This window comes from Mustela nigripes, chromosome 5 (genome assembly GCF_022355385.1).
Source record: "Mustela nigripes isolate SB6536 chromosome 5, MUSNIG.SB6536, whole genome shotgun sequence".
NCBI lineage: Eukaryota > Metazoa > Chordata > Mammalia > Carnivora > Mustelidae > Mustela > Mustela nigripes.
The window spans coordinates 43,174,830-43,188,296 of record NC_081561.1 but is presented as its reverse complement, the minus strand read 5'-3'; the positions used below and the strand labels follow the sequence as shown (position 1 = coordinate 43,188,296).

At 33.5% G+C, this 13,467-nt stretch overlaps 1 protein-coding gene across 1 annotated transcript in view; it reads right to left on the bottom strand.

Annotated features, from left to right (window-relative positions):
- The window catches only part of EYS (eyes shut homolog), a 1,640,601-nt gene that overhangs the window by 1,000,196 nt on the left and 626,938 nt on the right, over positions 1–13,467 (bottom strand). The window contains 1 exon segment of the mRNA XM_059401541.1: positions 8,560–8,759. Within this exon segment, the coding sequence (XP_059257524.1) occupies positions 8,560–8,759 (200 nt within the window).

Below are 13,467 nucleotides of genomic sequence, written 5' to 3'. Positions count from 1 at the left end.
AATAGTGTTAAACTGTTATTTTATCTGCTGATAAACAGAAATTAAAAATCACATCATTCTAAGAGGAATTAGTAAATGATGTATACACTGAAAAAATGTATTCTTTTTAATATTTTATTTTCTATTGAAGTATAATTAATATACAGTATAATATTAGTTTCAGGTATATAATGTAATTAGTCAACAATTCTATACATTTCTCAGTGCCCATCAAGGTAAGGGTACTCTTACACTCCTTTACCTATTTCACCTATCCCCCACCCACTTCCTTTGGGCACTGCCAGTTTGTTTTCCATATTTAAGAGTCTGTTTTTTGCTCATATCTTCTTTTGTTTGTTTGTTTTGTTTCTTAAATTCCACATATGAGTGAAATCACATGAAGCTTTGAGATTCCAACCTCAAGGATATTGTTTTGTACAGTAGTTTTTCAAGAATTACTTACTGAATTAAATTGCCTAAAAATTAGCATTACATGAAATTCATGTCTTTCTCAATTCTAATCTTTTGAAATTAAATGAATATTTGCCTGAAAGATATAGCAATCACCAACTTTCTGTATAATTTTATGAGTAGATCATTAATGTTATTTTATTTTCTATATGTGGTAATAAACTAAAATGACCTTCACTATGTCCCCTAGAGGAATAAAAATCTACATAAAACTTAATTTTGTGAAATATAGCAAACCTTATGTGTGTTTTATAGAGTCAAATTTATCATATTGAATAAAGAGAGTTTGTCACTAATATAAATTTTTTAAAAGAACTATTTATTTATTTGACAGAGAGAGAGATCACAAGTAGGCAGAGAGGCAGAGAGAGAGAAATGGGGAAGCAGGCTCCCTGCTGAGCAGAGAGCTCATTGCGGAGCTGGATCCCAGGACCCTGAGAACATGACCTGAGTCGAAGGCAGAGTCTTAACACACTGCCCTAAATTTTCTTTTTAACACATGAACTTTTGGGGGGCGGTTTACTGTCATATTTGGTGTGTTTGACATTGTTTTGGGTCTAAAATAATACAAATTTATCTTTTAAAAATAGTGATTTGGTTATGAATTACTGTCAGATATTTTGAAAGGCAAACTACAATATAAATGCTAACCATTGATCATATAGCTGTACTTACTTACATATGGAATGACAAAGAACATGTATATCACAATAGCACTAAACAGAGAAGAAAGTACATGCATTATATTCAAACTCAATTTCAAAGGTTATGAAAAGGTTGAAAATATGCTGATATTAATGTAATTCTATCTTAGTAGTACGATGTTGATTTAGTGAAATTATATTTAAAAGTGATTGAATATACTTATAGTTTGAAGATCTGTAATTCATGTTAAAAACACAGTGGTTAAAGTAAATAGAAAAATATTCCCTGCTCATGAATTGGATGAAATATTATCAATATATTTTGGAAGAAACAGTTATCAGTTACTGAATTCTTAAAAGAGGAATGGAAATAAATCTCTAAACCAAATATTTTGCAGTTACTTGAGGAAAATACAGAATAAAGATCCAACAGTTTTATCTTAGTAATGAAAATGAGATGTGTCCTCATCCCCATTCTCTTGGCCCTGGCCTGTGTTATACAATTCTGCAGGCAACTCTTAGGTCAGTAAAGAGAGGTAACATGAAAAATCATGAGCTCTAGAGAGTATCCAAGAATATTTACTAACTATATTAGCATTTGTGTTTGTTTATTCCCATCTTTCTGTGCTTTGAAATAACTCCAATCTATACGCTCCTGTAAAAGGCAAGCAAATTCCAGGCTAAAGTCAACACCAAACAAGCAGGGTCAATCCATTCTCTGTCAATCTACAGATTTAATGCAATCCACATGAAAATACCAATAACATTTTCCATAGAACTAGAACAAATTAACACTAAAATTTGTATGGAACCATAAAGAACCTTAAATAGCCAAAGCAACCTTGAAAAATAAGAACAAAGCCGGAGACAATTACGACGCCAAATTTTAAGATATACTATACTGCTATAGCAATCAGAATGGTATAGCACTGGCACAAAAAATAGACACACAGATAATGGGACAAAATAGATAGCCCAGAAATAAACCACACTTATATAGTTAATTAATTAATCTACAACAAAGGAGACAAGAATATACAATGAGGAAAAGACAGTTTCTTCAACAAATCATACTGGGAAAACTGGACAGCTACATGCAAAATAAGGAAATGGAACTATTCTCTTATACTATACACATAAATAAACTCAAAATGGATTAAATAGCTAAATATGAGTCCTGAAAACTTAAAGCTCCCGGAAGAAAACAATGGCAATAATTTCTTTGACATTAAAACATTTTTCTAGATAGCTCTCCTCAAGCAAGGGAAACAAAAGCATATTAAACTATTGAGACTACACCAAAATAAAAAGTTTTTTCATAGCAAAGGAAACCATCAACAAATGACAAGTCAACCTATCAAATGAGAGAAGACATTTGCAAATGATATATCCAATAAAGGGTTAATATCCAAAATATATAAAGAACTTTTACAGCAAAAGACCAAAGAACCCCACAAATAATCCAATTAAAAATGTGCAGAGGACACAAGTAGACATTTTTCCAAAGAAGCACAAATGGACAGCAGATACATGAAAAGATGCTCAACATCACTAATAATGAGGGAAATGCAAATCAAAACCACAAAGGAGATATCATCTCACACCTGTCAGAATGGCTAGAATGAAACTGACAAGAAATAACAAGTGTTGGTAAGGATGTAGAGAAAAAGGAATCCTTGTGCACTGTTGGTGGGAATGCAAATTGGTGCAGCCACTGTGGAAGACAGTATGGAGGTTCCTCAGAAAATAAAAAAAACAGAAATACTACATGATCCAGTAATTCTACTACTGGGTATCTATCTACCCAAGGAAACCACAAACATTAATTCAATAAGATATATGCAACCCTATTTCATCATGTTCATCATGGCATTATTTGTATATTTGATTTTTGATTCTTAGTCAAAGTTTTATTTTTTGGAGAGTAAACAAAATCAGAAGTTGTTAGAGGATTTCATAGTCCATCTGATATTTCCAAAACCATAAACTCTATGTAATGGAAAACCACCTAAATATGGCTGTTAAAATACAGATGTTTTATTCCAAGTTATAAAATGAATTTACTTGTAGCAAAAGTGATTGATGATTGTTGAAAATAAGTTACTATAGATCAATACCCTTACCCTGCATACTTCATAAGTTATGTGCCACCTCTGATTTTTCTATCCAAGCACAGAAAGAAATAGCATCTATCTTTCCTGGGATGACGGGATTCATGACAGGATTCAGGAAAGCTTCCATATCTCAGATATTTGATTTAACAGTATGTTACAGTTGCTTAGATCTTATAATTAAACATTTATTAGTTTTTCCTGACTTTCTTGAATATTTTTTAAAAGGAAAAATACCGATGTGAGTAATCAAATATCTTTACCTCTTTTAATATAATATATATAGTAGTACAAACTAATTACACTCAGTTCATGGCAGAAAGTGTAATGAAGCTTAGGTGAATGAGAAGGGCAACAATATAAAGCACTGCAAGACCATGGAGGCGATGATGAAGATGAGATGAACTTGGAGGAAATATCAAAGTGAGGGGACATTTCCAACAGGATGGCGGGAGAGTTGTGGCAGATAGAAAGGGACTCGGAGGGCGCCTGGGTTAAGCCACTGCCTTCGGCTCAGGTCATGATCTCAGGGTCCTGGGATCGAGTCCCGCATCGGGCTCTCTGTTCAGCAGGGAGCCTGCTTCCCTCTCTCTCTCTCTCTCTGACTGCCTCTCTCTCCCTGTCTACTTGTGATTTCTCTCTGTCAAATAAATAAATAAAATCCTTAAAAAAAAAGGGGGGGGGACTCGGAAATCCCAAAAGTAAAGAACACCAAGGGAAGAAACTGTCTGGAATAGGATTTCACACATTAAAAACAAAAACAAGTATCTTTGTGTCTCAGTGCTTTGTTTTATAAATTATGTGCTATATTCTTTATAATCTACATGGTGCCATAGAAAAAAGTTATGTATAATGTTTTTACTTATTACTATAGCCCTCTGCCATGTGATTCTAATTTGGATTTTAGTGTAATTTTAACATAGTTTTTATGGTTTAATAAAGCTTGCACACATTAAAATGCTATTAAACTGTTACACATGGTTAATAATACTTATGGACTTCTGAAAGCAGCCATTATTAAACTGAACAAAGTCATTAATGTCTCTAAACTTTGTACCAAGATATAAACTACAAAAGAGATGTTAACCATATCTACAGAATAGTCATGGCATCTGACTGTATATATATTTTTCTTTTTTACTATATGTATGTTTTTTTGTATTAGTACTCTAACAAAAATTTAAAAAAATAAAAGAAAACAAACCTCACTGTATTCTGGAATTGACCTTCTTCCTGATCATGACTTTGAAGCCAACTGACATTACAAAACTCCTATGCTTTTGGTCCTTCATCTATGTACTAACCAGATTATCATAGGCAATCTCTATAACCTTCTGCAGTCCAAAAATTCAATGTGTTAGTCACCCTAAAACTCAGTGTGCTAGTAAGAAATAACCATTTGAGTTTAGGACTAGAAATACAATCATAATTATTAAATTTGCTGAACAAAAGGTTATTTTCATTTATTTTAAATAACAAATAATGGAAAAGATTTTTTTTTTAAAGATTTTATTTATTTAACAGAGAGAGATAGGGGGAGAGAGCAAGCACAGGCAGACAGAATGGCAGGCAGAGGCAGAGGGAGAAGCAGGCTCCCTGCTGAGCAAGGAGCCCGATGTGGGACTCGATCCCAGGACGCTGGGATCATGACCTGAGCCGAAGGCAGCTGCTTAACCAACTGAGCCACCCAGGCGTCCCAATGGAAAAGATTTTTAAAATTTATCAAATATTGACCATATTTTTATTTTCAACATTCATATTATTAATTTAATATGTTTCAGTGGGCAATATAAATGAACTCACTCGTGAGTTTGAGTTGCTGAACACATATTGTTAAAAATAAATTTAAGTATTTGAAATGTCCTGTCATGTCTCAAGAAAGGATCTAAGGTATGATTATAAAATTGTCTTTAAAGTATGGTTGAATTACTTAAACATTATGTTCCTTGGAACCTAATAGACCAGTTATTTTTCCTAATTAAAACTAATCCTAGTTTATTTTGCTCAAAATGGTTAACTGATTTATGTCAGTATTCAAAGCAATATTATGGACATAATTCATTTTACAGACAAATATACAGTCATGAAGACACTAGCTACATATCACTGGCTTATTCATTTTACCATTTTCAAGGAGCATATTCTAAAAGGTCAGACTTCAGTACATCCTTTTTTTTCCTTTTCTCTTTTTTTTCTATTTAAGGATGACCTATTCCTTTCAAAATTTAGCTACAATCAAGAAGCTTAAAAAATAAATACTAGCTACACTTTCTTTTTTAAGATTTTATTTTTAAGTAATCTTTACATCTAACACAGGGTTTGAATTAACAACCCCAAGATCAAGGGTTGCATCCTTTACCGACTGAGTGAGCCAGGTATCCTAATACCTAGCTATTCTTAAAATGTATCATTTTTCTACTTATAAAGTAACTTAAATGAATCAGATGTATTCATGAAAAAAATCAGAGATCACCAAAGTATAAATCTGAAACACCTCAGATCTAGTGAAGCCCAATACTCAATGTCTGGGGAATAAAATGGAGATATTTAAATGGGTCCACATATGCTTATCAATTTCTCCCTGTATCTAAGTCACCTTACCACATATAGTTAAAGTACTTTCTCAGGTATGCCACTGCATTAATACATGTTTTTACTCCACTGCTTTAACTGGGCAGGGCTATTATTTAAAACAGTCTTGTAGACACAAAAATAATTCAATAAAGAAGAATCTGGTTAATAGAGTTGGAATATAAAAGTGGTCATATGAGACATCTATATAAACAGCAATAAAGATCAATAAAACAGGCATAAAAATGTTAGTAACTGAGACTCTGAGTGAACTTAAAAAATTATGTAACAAAAAGTGAGCCAAGTTATTGGCACTTGAAGAAAAATGAATTCTTAAAATAAATTACTTTGTAAACAGAAAATAACATGGTTTGCTAAGTGGGCATTAAATTTACAATGGAAAAAATCCCAGCTACTTAAAAAAGTCCATATGCATTGAAAAGTAAGAGAAAATATATAATATTCTCCCAAGGAAAAAATTTATAAACCAGATAAAAAAGGGTGAGAAGTAAGTAAGATTCGTATAGTTGTTGTTGTTGCTTTTAAATCAGTATAGCTTTTATTTCATCTTTAAAATATCACAAATAAATCTGAAACATCATCTGGCTTCAGGATTCATACAATTTTAAAAAAATATTTTATTTATTTTAGAGACAGAGAAAGAGAGAGAGAGATAGCACAAGCAAGAGGGACAGAGGGAGAGGGAGAGAGAATCTCAAGCAGACTCCTTGCTGAGTGTGGAGCCTGACAAAGGCTCTTTCCCAAGTCCCTGAAATCAGGACCTGAGCAGAAACCAAGAGTTGAATGCTTATCCGACTGTACCACGTAGGTGCCCCAGGTTTCAATATAATTTTTTTTAAAGAAAGAAAAACGATTATTTTATTATGGTTTAAATAAATATATCAGAGGTTAATCCTTAATCCACACACAAATATATGATTTAACTTGCAAAATATTCCATCCCATGAGTTTTCTTTTGTTAATAAACATCTTGAGAATAATGCTAACCTGGCACCAACACCAGTGACTACTCACAGTCGCTGTACGAGTCCCTTAGAAACTGAAACTCCTAAGGCATTTAAATTTACTATTCCCAGACTTTCAGGAGCTTTCAGGCATATTGAATCAACAGTGAAAATTTTGAAAACAGACAACTCTTATATAAATGAAGTCGGAATAACCTTGTAGCTTTAATGGTGGCCTATACTTGTTCCTGGGAGATAAGCCAGGAAAAGAAGCAAGCCTCTTCAGTCTAAATTCCTTTGACTTCATGCTTTAAGAAAGGTCAGCTTAGCTAGCCCATGATTAACATCCCCTAAAAGGAAGATTTATAGAGTAGCTTTTATAGTTCTTGAATTAACAAGGTTGTAAAAACAGATATTTTAGTTTTAGTTTCACTTCTTTCTTTCTTTTTTTATTGAACTGAATGAGTTTCCATGAATGGAACCTTGATTTATAACATCATATTCATTGGAAATAAATGTTCAACTTACCGTTGTTGACTTATCCAGGCACTGATTAGGTTATAACCAAGAGGGTCGTTGCAGTGGTCAAGCAGTCATATTTATGATATTTTATGTAATTACAGTTGATAGTAGAAACATATTTACTTTCTATATTTAATCAAACCACCAGAGTAAAACAAGCAAAATTCAAGCTTAAAAATACAAAATACAGCAGAGACAATACAACACACGCACACACTACAAATAAAAATGGCATGTTAAGCAATATGTAATAGAGAATAACTGTGTCATAATAATAAGTTAACACTGCATATGCTAAATGAAGCAATAATAATGTTGGGATTATGTGAAATTATCATCTATGTGTGCATTACCAGAGATATGCCTAAATAATGTGATAAAGGAAGCAAAATAGACAAGAGGACAAAAACACACTGTAGGTATTGAACAAAGAAAATATGGTGGTGGAAATATTAAATGTAATGCAACATATATTAATAATTTAAAAAGGAAATAGTTGACAAAATATAGAAATAATAGAAACACTCTACCACTAAATAATTATGTGCCAAAACACACAAAGTATTTCAACCTTTCAATAATTTAAGATATTTAGAAGAAATACAGTTGTTCACAGATTTTAACTCGATATTAGGCTCTCGAAAATCAGACTGAAATAGTAGAGGTAAACTATATTTTTAAATATGTGGTTTTAATTGATATTTTACAGATTGAACAGGTAATGGCTATGTTTTCAAATGACCAGCCAATTATATATTATATAAAGAATAAAGGTAATGAAGATTCATCTCCTAAGAATTTTTAAAAGATACCTTAAATAGTAGTTGGTTCAAAAATACAGTGATGCATAAATTTATTTTTATAAATCTTAGTAAATGAAAAATTTTCAGTTGTTAAGATCTTAGAATTATAAGGAGAGCAGGAAGACTAATGAATCTCTATAAGAAGTATATTATAAATATGAATGATCTATTTATCATTCATGTGTTGTAATATTTAAGAAAAGGAATAGGAATTCAATTTTGGGACAGATAGGTGATATGAAGCAATTATAAAATGAGAGATGATTAAATTTGGAAGTCCAACATGGGATTTATATGAATATATGGCATTTGGAAAAAACATAAAAATAATGCTTTCTTAGAATTGTTGGGTTAAAATTTGTGATTTAACTTTCTTTAAGATGAAAACTTACTTAAAAACTTAGTATCTACTTTTCAGACTGCATCACTACTCAGATGTTTATATGCTTTCCTAAATATATATTTGGTTAATCATGGGTAAATAAATACTGACCTGCAGTAAAGCCTGTGTCCAAATCCATCAACACAAATCCATCCATTAAGCCAGAGGAACAAATTCAGTTCAGACTCAGCATGACTGTCAATATTTATTTCACAATATGCACCAGTGTATCCACTTGGGCAAATCCAAGTAAAGTCATGGACTGATTTCTCACAGGAGTCTTCTTTTATGCAAGCAATTGATGTGCAGTTCTAAATTAAGAAAGAGAGAATCAAATTTGATTACTAGTGGTATGACTAACAATTTTATTAAAATTATACTTTATTTAAAATTTTCTGAGAAATCAATATGCAAGTTTATTTTATATTCCCTTCCCTAGTAACTGAAATGTTTCTAGTAATAAATGATTTTTATTTCTTATCACCAGAAATACTTTGTCAAGTGTCTCAAGTGTCAGAAAAAAAAACCCTTTTTAAAAAAAAACTTTTTTAGACTTTACTAAAACATGTATAATGGCAGTGAACACCTACCCCCCTAAACACCCTAATAATGGTGCTAATGCAAATCCTATGTGTATAATATCAGGAATTCACTGACCCTTAAGTATACATATAAAATACATTGTATGTATAGATGCCATATTTTCTTCCTTTCTTTTTTTTTATTTTTAATGTTATGTTAGTCACCGTACTGTATATGTCATTAGTTTTTGATGTAGTGTTCCAAGATTCATTGTTTACATATAACACCCAGGGCTCCCATGCAATACGTTCCCTCCTTAATGCCTATCATCAAGCTAACCCATCGCCCTGCCCCCTCCCATCTAAAACCCTCAGTTTGTTTCTTGGAGTCCAGTTTCTCATGGTTCGTCTCCCCCACTGATTTCTCTCCCTTCATTTTCCCCTTCCTTCTAACGTCCTCCATGCTATTCCTTATGTTCCACAAGTAAATGAAACCCTATGATAATCGACTTTCTCTACTTGACATATTTCACTCAGCATAATCTCCTCCAGTCCCATCCATGTTGATGCAAAAGTTGGGTATTCATCATTTCTGATGGCTGAGTGATATTTCATTATATATATGTAGACCACATCTTCTTTATCCATTTGTCTGTTGAAGGGCATCTTGGCTCTTTCCAGTTTGGTTATTGTGGCCATTGCTGCTATGAACATTGGGGTACAGATGGCCCTTCTTTTCACTACATCTATATCTTTAGGGTAAATACCCAGTAGTGTAATTGCATGGCCATAGGATAGCTCTATTTTTAATTTCTTAAGGAATCTCCACACTGTTTTCCAAAGTGGTTGCACCAACTTGCATTCCCACCAATACTGTAAGAGAGTTCCCCCTTTCGCCATATCCTCTTCAACATTTGTTGCTCCTGGCCATGTTAATTTTGGCCATTCTACCTGGTGTAAGGTTGTATCTCAGGGTGGTTTTGATTTGAATCTCTCTGATGGCTAATGATGATGAACATTTTTTCACGTGTCTGTTAGCCATTTGTATGTCTCCTTTGAGAAGTCTGTTCATGTCTTCTGCCCATGTTTTTGACATAATTATCTGTTTTGTGTGTGTTGAGTTTGAGGAGTTCTTCCATAGATCTTGAATATCAGCCCTTTGTCTGTAGTGTCATTTGCAAATATCTTCTCCCATTCCTCTTTGTTTTGTTGACTGTTTCCTTTGCTGTGCAGAAGCTTTTGATCCTGACAAAGTCCCAAAAGTTCATTTTCATTTTTTTGTTTCCTTTTCCTTTAGAGATGTGTCTTGAAGTTGCCAGGGCCAATGTTGAAGAGGTTACTGCTTATGTTCTCCTCTAGGATTCTGATGGACTCCTGTCTCACACTGAGGTCTTTCATCCATTTAGGGTTTATCTTTGTGTATGGTGTAAGAGAATGGTTGAGTTTCATTTTTCTGTACACAGCTGTCCAATTTTCCCAACAAGATTTATTGAAGAGACTCTCTTTCCACTGTGTATTTTTTCCTGCTTTGTTGAAGATTCTTTGGCAATAGAGTTGGGGGTCCATATATGGGTTCTCTACTATGTTCCATTGGTCTATGTCTGTTTTTGTGCTAGTTTCATGCTGTCCTGGTGATCACAGCTTTGTAATAAAGCTTGCAATAAGGCAACATGATGCCTCCTGCTTTGTTTTTCTTTTTCAACATTTACTTGGCGATTTGGGGTCTCTTCTGGTTCCATACAAATTTTAGGATCTTTGTTGCAGCACTTTGGAAAATGCTGATGGTATTTTGATCGGGATAGCATTGAAAGTATAGATTGCCCTGGGAAGCAAAGACATTTTGACAATGTTTGTTCTTCTGATCCATGAGCATGGAATGTTTTCCCATCTTTTTGTGTCTTCAATTTCTTTGATGAGTGTTCTGTAGTTTCTGGAGTATAGATCTTCTACCATTTTAGTTAGGTTTATTCCAAGGTATTTTATGGTTTTTGGTGCCACTGTAAATGGAATTCATTCTGTAATTTCTCTTTCTATAGTTTTATTGTTATTAAATAAGAAAGCAACTGTTTTCTCTGTATTAATTTTGTATCCTGCCACATTACTGAATTGCTGTCTGAGTTCTAGTAATTTTGGGGTGGAGCCTTGGGTTTTCCACACAAATTATCCTGTCATCTGTGAAGAGAAAGAGTTTGACTTCTTCTTTGCCAACTTGAATATCTTTTATTTTTTTATTTATTTTTGTTGTTGTTGTCTGATTGTTGTTGCTAGGACTTCTAGTACTATGATGAACAATAGTGGCAAGAGTAGGCATCCTTGTCATGTTCCTGATCTTAAAGGAAAGTCTCTCAGCTTTTCCGCATTGAGAATGATATTTGCTGTAGGTTTTTCAGAGATGGATATTATGAAATTGAGGAATGGTCTCTCTATCCTTATACTCTGAAGAGTTTCAATCAGAAAGGATGCTATATTTTGTCAGATGCTTTTTCTGCATCAATTGAAAGGACCATGTGGTTCTCCTCTCTTCTATTATTAATTTGTTCTGTCACACTGATTGATATGTGAATGTTTAATCACCCTTGCCTCCCAGGGATAAATCCCACCTTGTTATGGTGGATAACTTTTTAATGTACTGTCGGATCTTACTAGCTAGGATCTTGTTGAGAATCTTGGCATCCATATTTTTCAGGGATATTGGTCTGAAATTCTCCTTTTTGATGGAGTCTTTGGCTGGTTTGGGGATCAAGATAGTGCTGGCCTCATAGAAAGAGTCTGGAAGTTTTCCTTCTGTTTCTATTTTTTGAAACAGTGTCAGGAGAATAGGAATTATTTCTTCTTTGAATGTTTGGGAGAATTCCCCAGGGAATCCATCAGGTCCTGGACTCTTGTTTTTTGGGAGATTTTTGATCACTGCTTCAATCTCATTACTAGTTATTGGTCTATTCAGGTGGTCAATTTCTTCCTGTTTCAGTCTTGGAAGTTCATAGGTTTCCAGGAATGCATTCTTTTCTTCTAGGTTGCTTAACTTATTGGCATATAGCTGTTGAAAATAATTTCTGATAATTGTTTCTATTTCCTTGGTGTTAGCTGTGATCTCTCCCCTCTCATTCATCATTTTATTAATTTGGGTCCTTTCTCTTTTCTTTTGGATTAGTCTGGTCAGTGGTTTATCTATCTTATTAATTCTTTCAAAGAACAAGATTCCAGATTCATTGATGTGTTCTACTGTATCTCTGCTTTCTAATTCATTGATCTCTGCTCTAATCTTAATCATTTCCCTTATCATGCATGGCGTAGGCTTAATGTGTTGTTGATTCTCCAGTTCTTTAAGATGTAAAGAGAGTTTGTTTATTGGTTTTTTGTTTTGTTTTGTTTTTATTTTTGTTTTTGAGTAGTAAGGCTTGAATGGCTATATATTCCCCCTTAGGATTGCCTTTGCCATATCCCATAGGTTTTGAATCAATGGGTCTTCATTCTTATTGGTTTCCATGAATTGTTTAAGTTCTTTGATTTCCTGAGTGACCCAAACTTTGTTGAGAAAGATGGTCTTTACTTCCAAGTGTTTGAATTTCTTCCAATCTTTTTCTTGTGATGGAATTCCTATTTCAAAGCATGTGGTCTGAGAATATGCAGGGAATAATGTCAATCTTTTGGTATCAGTTTAGACTTGACTTGTGACCAAGTATGTGGTCTATTCTGGAGAAAGTTCCATGTGTGCTCAAGAAGAATGGTTGTTCTGTTTTTTGTTTGTTTGTTTGTTTGTTTTTTTAAGGTGGAATGTTCTGTGTATATCTATGAGGTCCATCTAGTTCATTCTGCCATTCAAGGTTCTTGTTTCTTCATTGATACTCTGCTTAGTTTATCTGTCTGTTGCTGAGAGTGTAGTGTTAAGATCCCCTACAATGAACGTATTATTATCAATATGTCTCCTAATTTTGGTTAATAGTTGGCTTATGTAGTTGACTGTTCTCATGTTGGGGGCATATATATTTACAATTGTTAGATCTTTTTGTTGGATAGACCCTTTAAGAATGTTATGGTGTCTTTCTGTATCTTTAACTACAGTCTTTAGCTTAAAATCTAAATTGTCTGATATGAGAATTTCTACCTCAGCTTTCTTTTGTGGTCAGTTGGCTTGAAAGATAGTTCTCCATCCCTTCATGTCAGTCTGGATGGATCTTAAGGTTCAAAATGCATCTCTTGTAGATGCATATGGATGGGTCCTGTCTTTTTATCCAATCTGCAACCCTGTGCCATTTTATTTATGCTGTTCACGTTGAGAGTGATTATTGACAGATAAGATTTTATTGTCATCATGTTGCCTGTGAAGTCCTTGTTTCTATGGATTGTCTCCATATATCTTTGTTTTGTATCACTCTTGTGGTATTTCTCCTTTTAGAGAAATACTCCCCCCAATATTTCTTGCAAGGTCAGCTTAATGGTCACATATTCTTTCAGTTTCTGCTGGTCCTGGAAGCTTCTTATCTCTCCATCTATTCTG